Here is a 7,082-nt window from a genome sequence, read left to right on the forward strand (position 1 = left end):
CGGAGTGCTGGAAACCCGATACGCCAGTGGCATTTCCACCGTGCTTTCGGGCAATGCAATGATAGTCTTCGTGTCTGTAATTTCCTACAGCTGCCTGTACGGAGCGGATGTCTTGCATTTTGAGTTGGGGGGCAGAGGGGGGGGGGGCTGAGAGCCAAGGAGTGGGGCCCCGGGGCAGGGCCGAGGAGACACCGCAGATGTGAAACTATTTTTAAATAGTTTAATAGTTTTAAGTAGCAAAAACAATCCACGCGACCAAGGGTTGAACATGCAAACTCCAAATGTACAGGTTAATAATGACTGCTATATAGTATAGGTGGAAAGCAACGCAAGCTGCAGGGAGTTTAACACGTAGGCTTTCGCGACCAATATTGTTCATAATCAACGATTTTTGGGTTTAGATCGCGTTACTTATAAATGTGTCGTAACCCTCCACCACCCGACACGGCCAATCAGTAAAAAAAGTGTCACGTTGACAAAAGACAAATAGTTCACTGCTTTAGCCCACCGGTGTGTTGAAGCGTGAAACCACAACATTTACAATTTGAGTACGACGTTTCGCTGGTAATTGCATCCAGCATCATCGGGCAATTCGCCAGAATGCATGGAGTTATGTGAGTTCTCTCAGCTCCAGATACAAGCTTCCCATGACACTGGTTTTTTATACTCGTAGATGAATACGTGAGTTCGGGTTCACGGGGAAGCGAGACCACTTGCTGACACGTTAGGAGGAATGGATTCTTGAGTTGAATCAAACCTGAATCGTGCCACTCGTGAGCTCCAAAAAACCGGGACATATCGTGGGATGAAGGGTATCTCTTAAGAGGCCGTCCATAAATGACGTCACGCACCTAGGGGGGGGGGGGTCAGACATTTGTGACGATGTGTGACGAGGGGGGGGGGGTTGAGAAATGTGACGTCACATCAAAATGCGCAACTTGAAATGAATATAGACAACACGTTCTACTTAATTAAATAGACTTTTCTATGTTTTTCCCTACAACATCAGAGTGCAGCACCACATGAAATACGCACTACAATGACAATAATTTAAAGCGATTTGAAGCATAATATATTTGGGGGGGGGGGGGGGCAGAGCTTTATGACGTCATATTTGAGAGGGGGGGGTCTGACTTTTTGTGATGCCGTGTGACGAGGGGGAGGGGGGGTCAAATACGAGGGGGTGAACTTCATGTCAATGCATCGTCTCGAGCCGGTCTATTATTGAGCGACTGCCAATGTGCCGGGAGAACTTGTGAGATATCCCAGGGTAGCTACGAAAGAGGATGATCCTGAGGAAACCAGGACAAGGCGGGTAACTTTCGGTCAGATCGGTGGACGAGAGAATTGTTAATCCCGCCCGAGTGTCCAGGTGCCTAGTAACACGAAAACATTGTGCTGTGTTTGTGTCGTCGTTAGGCAATTAACGTTTTTATATTTTTTCTTGCCTCGCTCTTCTCTCTCTCTCTCTTGCAGCATGGCCTTCTCCACCCAGCTGCATGAGCGAGTGGAACGAAGCTAATCAAAGCGGTTGCACAGCTCCCTCCCTCTGCTCTCTGGCAAATTGCATACACATGTGGAGCGAACGTCCATCTCTCCCCCCCTTCTCTCGCTGCCGTGAAGTGTCCTCGGCTCCACCGCACGGCTCCCAAGCCAAACGGAGATCCCCGTGAACAGCGCAGCGTTCTTGACCTTGGCGAACGTTGTCCACCACCCCCCTCTCCTACTTCTCCACGCTGCCGCACTGCGAATGACCGAGCACAGCTACGAAAACGACGACGAGCAGCAGCAGCAGCAACGTTCTCCCGGACACTACGCGCACGCTGTAGAGGATATATCTGTATGTTGAACTTCTTTTGCGACTTACGTAGGCAACCATGGCTAATCGGAGGTGCGGAGGGAAGGACAAACTCAACGCAAAAAAAGCAGTTCTAAATACTCGTTTTAAATTTTTTTTTTTTTAAACGGTTTTATTAACAACTTGGTTTAACTCGCAGTCGATAAAGTGCGTGAATTGCGCCTGAGACACGCGGCGAATGCGTTTTGTGAGCCGATTCTACAGTTTAGAGACCGCGGCGTTTTTGACCGACACAAATTTATATAATTAATAAGGCGTCCATACAAAAATTTAAATTGCTTGAAAGGAGGCAATTAATTGATGAATTAATGCCGATTTTAATACAGGCACGCATTGTCACCGGATCGGAGTACGTGTGCAAAATGTGGTAATTGATTGGACAACGGGAAGTGGACGAAATTTTGACGACAAGATTTGACCACGACAAACAGAGGAATCAAGTTAAGTAAAACCGTTGAAATTTTTTTTATTTTAAATCTCGAGTTAGGTTCCTTCGATGGTGGATAGGGACGCAAACGCAGCGCGAGGATCGCCACATTTTTTGCCGATGTTTGTCGGTCGCGCTCGATACGCACTCCGCCGATTTAACATTTCGCCGGACGCAGCCGTTGCTTCGAGTGGTCGTCTTCTCCCGTTGCACTCAAATGTTTAAGGCACCCGTCCGTATTGTCGTCAAGATGCAATGGGTGCGCGTTACGTTTACACAGGTGGGTTCGTGAATGTTAAGCTCTATGGGTCGATTTTAAACACGATCACATTTGTCTCTTACCGCTGCATAGTTTGTCACGGTTGTGCTCTGCATCTCTTCTACGTGTTTTCAGGTCGTACCTGCGCGTCATTCGGCATGTCCGACGTTTCGCTGCACGTTCCGGGCGCTTCTTCAGCAGCCAATCGGAACTGTTCAGTGCCTGAAGAAGCTCCCAGCACGTGGAGCGAGAAAGTTTAGGCGTCATGCCAAGCAACACGTGGTACAACCCGAAAACAAATGGAATGGGAATTCCTTCATTGTACCTTCCTGCTACGACAAACGAGGAAGTGATGGAATGTAATGCTTGGCATTTCCCCACGTGTACAAGTCAATTGCACTGTTGTACATTCGGTGAAGATTAAGGCGCAGCCCTGAAATGGCTTGCTCGCACCCGCTTCTGACGCAAGGGGCCCTCCCCCACTTAAAGGAGCTTGAGAGAGAGAGCCCTGAAAGAGAGTACCTGGCCTCCTCTTACACGCTAAACATTACAATGTCACTAAAAACAAACTGATGGGGGGGGTCACAATAAATCAAGACTTGCAGCAGGAATATACTTCAATTAGCATAATTATATGAGAGATGTGTACAGGAGCGACTCACTTTGTGGATTATCCACATGGTCATTTCAGGATAAATTCCTATGGATATTTTTTAATTCTATATTTTACAAATATATAGCGAGTGCATGGAAAGCCATTGTGAAAGTAAAAGAGTGGAAGTCTGTGTGTGGTGGAGGCTATTACTATTACAAAAAAAAGAGGTCACTCAGAGGTCAGAGTGCAAAACTGCCACCTTAGTCTGGGTTCGATTCCAGGCAGCTACCTGTGTGTGATTAAACTGGGTCCTCAAGTGTAGCGAGTTGATGTTCTCAACCCGGCCACCAAATGACTGCACACAAAAAACCCCATCACGACATTCAATTTGGCTTTGCACTTCAATTTGGCCAAATTCCAGCTCTCGGAATTAAAATATAGTTTTTTTACCGTCACTTTCTTACCGTCACGCTACGAACATCGTTCCTCGTTTGCCGAGCAGGTGGGAAGTGGTGCCCCTACTGTGTGGACTGGAGGTCACTCGAAGAGATCTCAGAGGTAACTCTGTGAGACCCACTTCCACGGGCCGTAATCCCACACGAACAATTGCACTGCTCTGCGAGGGATATGAAAATATAATTCTTCTCGGGACATGATGAGGCTCATAGCACAATCGGGATAAACAACATTTCGGGCGGAAATTACAACAACAAACGGACTCGGAAAAAGCATCCGAGGTTAAGATGAGGTCACATACAGGTTTTACTTTTTGATTTGAAGCTTTCGTGACTGCAGGAATCCATCTTTCGGTAAAGTCACGTAGATATATATATAAACCTACGTGACTTTACCGAAAGAGTTTTCCTTTGCTTTATCCGGGTTCGGTTTGTGCGATTTCGCGTAAATGCGGCCAACCAACGTAGACCCAAAACTCACTTCGTGCGGATTGAATTCACTCGTTATGCAGCTACGTGGGTCGGATGTGGTAGGACAACATTGTGTGTGTACTCGGCAGGCAGCTGTCTCGTGCGGTGCATTGTGGGTTGAGTGACTGTGGTCTATGCTATGCGATTTCCGCTTTGTGCGCCCCATCTTTTTTAAAACGCATCTACCGCATTCAACGAAGGAACCCTGTGCAGGGAGCACACCAGGTGTATAAGAGCTACAGAGCCTGCGTGGTATATTCTGAAAGTGTTTTTTGTCTGTTGCGAGGCAAGCAGTGTTAATACCCTGTACTCTGAATCGCATTAACGCAGTTTATGATGGTGCAATACATTAATATGAAGTTGTGTGCATTTTAAATGTTAAGATAATAAAACCTGTAGAAATGTACTATGAACAACGGGTAACGTGAGAAAACAATTATATGTAATAGAAGTAATTAAGGTTTGGCTGCACTTTCCATCAATAGTTAATTGTGTTGAATAATATAATTAGGGTTCACAAAGGGCTTCACTGAACATCAACGCTATTTTTTCCCCATGATGCTTTGTGATGTTTGACCAACAGCCACGGAGGGAAGGACACTCAAGAAGGAAACACACGGACCACGCTGCAGAATCACAAGTCGAAACGCCTTATCCAAACAATCTGGACCCATATAGGGTATTTGAGAAGGGGGGTGGATGGTCATGATTAATTAGGAGTGGAACTATTTATCGATTTGTCAGTTGATAGATTCTTCAGCTTACGATACATGAATTGAACATTTTCTTTACGATCTAGCCTGTAGACACCAATCAAATTAAAAGTGGTCGGCCGCGGTGGCGAGATGTTAACTGCCTCGCCTGGTATACAGGAGGTTGTGGGTTCGATCCCGATGCCTGCTGTATATTTGGAGTTTGCATGTTGGTTTTCCCCGTGGTCATGTGGATTTTTTTTCTCCGGGTCCTCCAGTCCCCCCCCCCCCCCATTTAGAATCAACATGCGTTTAGAGTTTGTGGCTGTTATACATTTCCACATAAGGCACTTCGACTATCATGTGGCTAGGTCGCTTTTGAAAAAGAGCTATATAGTTCAGTGGGCCTTACCCGGTATTTTTTTTATTTAGCTTATAGTTTATAGCAATTATAATGATGCATAAGATGTCAGTAAGAAAGCCCACATTTGTAAACTAATTCCTGCTGTAACGAAACGAATAATCAAAACAATGAAATTCACTTAAGGATCTTTAAAGACATTTCACTCTTCCTCCTAACTTACCAAGTATGACAATTTATTTGTGGTGGCTTACAAGGGTTGGCAAAATGCAGGACTATGCAACATCAGGTTTCCCTGGTATCTTTTACGAAATGTTAACCAGGTTGCACGGTCATTGAGATTCACTACATTTTGTAAAGGAGACGTTAACATCAATATGTATTCTAAAATATTAGCTTTTTACGCAACTTAACTGCAGGTAATTTACCATGTTGAGTTTGTGGTTATTATTCTGGGCAAACGACGGTCTTCGCGTTCAGACTAAGTTGCAAGGGAACATCAACGTCCATTTCACGTCAGAAAAGCCAACAATTCTTCTCTAACGGCCTCCCGATCTTGCCAAGTTGAAACGGAATCACACTTGTGGGCAACTTGATTCAGTGACAAGCACACGAAAGGTTCGGCAACCAAACCTAGCCCGCCCCCATGCCCTTTCCATGCATGCATCACCTCTCAAGGAGGTAGAACAATCCATAATCTACGCAGCGAAATAACGGGGCAATGTGCACGGCAACGAGTGTTAGCCTCGTGAGGACAGACGCAGAAGGCGCGTCATCGCGCAGTACACTTGTATATATACAAATTCGAACATGGAAGAATGCTGGGATATCTATGCAAGAGGCATGCTGGTCATTCTAAATTGCACGTGCGCAAAACGAATGCTGCAATAACAAAAGACATGCACTAACCGGAGTTACGACGTAAATAACGGACGTCGTCGGAGAACTTAAATGATGAAATCGTGTTTTTTATGCTTTGTAATATTAGGTATGGAGATGGGCAACAATCAGGACCTTTCGCACGAGACGGACTAAATGTTGGACACACACATTTCTCATTTTTGGGCACGTTCGCATTAGCGCCATCATACGGAATGTGCACAGCGAAACGTTTACTCTGTTGAATAATACGCGACTGTAAATTGCTACGTAATATCCGCGATATGTACATTTTAAAGAACGGCCGTTTCCTATAAGCATGCAAAACATTGATGCAATGTAAATTGGCCAAGTTATTATGGTAGATCACTGGTGTTTTTTTTTTATCTTGAAGCTTCTGACATAAATCCGCGATGGTCGGCAACAAAAAGCACTTTTTAGTTTCTAACGCGATGCAAATTATCAAAAAGGGCGGTTTGCATACGGCGGCATTGTAACTAACATACGCATGTTTGACATGTAAAACCACAATTTTACAACGCTTTGATAATTGCCTTGTGTGTGCATGAAATAAATGCAATGTTACGATGTTTAAAGTGTCCGCGCATATCAGTGTTGTTTTTTTGTTGTTCAACGATACCTGTAAGACCACCTGCTAGTATCAAATTCAATTTCAGTTAATTTCATAATTTAGGCTTCTCCACATCCATTGCCTAGATTCCTTCAACCTAGATTTGAAAAAATGAATACCTTATCTTTGCGCCTTTGCTTTGAACTATTTTTAAGACTATTATGCGATGTCATATTACCCGCGGCCTTTGATTTAGTTATTCATGCATTCGCCCTACTACATACATCGCTTGTTGAAGCTTATATTTGAATTATCTTGTATAGGCTCCAGCCTTAGTATTTGCTGGGCAACTTCTGATCTAATGACGAATTGTAATTTCCAAGCATGTGGAGTGTGCACGTGGCCATGTTATGAACCATGTTCCATTGTTAAGTTTATCTAGACACCAGCATTGCAGTCTTTAGGGCTTAACCTTGTGTACGGTGAACTTCTTTTGCACCGTACGTAGCCAACC

At 44.7% G+C, this 7,082-nt stretch overlaps 1 protein-coding gene across 1 annotated transcript in view; it reads left to right on the top strand.

Annotated features, from left to right (window-relative positions):
- ANO7 (anoctamin 7) overlaps nucleotides 1–6,596 on the top strand; it is a 52,286-nt gene extending 45,690 nt beyond the window's left edge. Inside the window, exon 23 of the mRNA XM_078611266.1 lies at nucleotides 1,477–6,596. Within this exon, the coding sequence (XP_078467392.1) occupies nucleotides 1,477–1,503 (27 nt within the window). The 3' untranslated portion in view covers nucleotides 1,504–6,596. The remainder of the gene's footprint in view (nucleotides 1–1,476) is intronic.
- The last annotated feature ends 486 nt before the right edge of the window (nucleotides 6,597–7,082 follow it).

The sequence above is a fragment of the Lampetra planeri genome, chromosome 36, assembly GCF_965212315.1.
Source record: "Lampetra planeri chromosome 36, kcLamPlan1.2.h2, whole genome shotgun sequence".
NCBI classification, from domain to species: domain Eukaryota; kingdom Metazoa; phylum Chordata; class Hyperoartia; order Petromyzontiformes; family Petromyzontidae; genus Lampetra; species Lampetra planeri.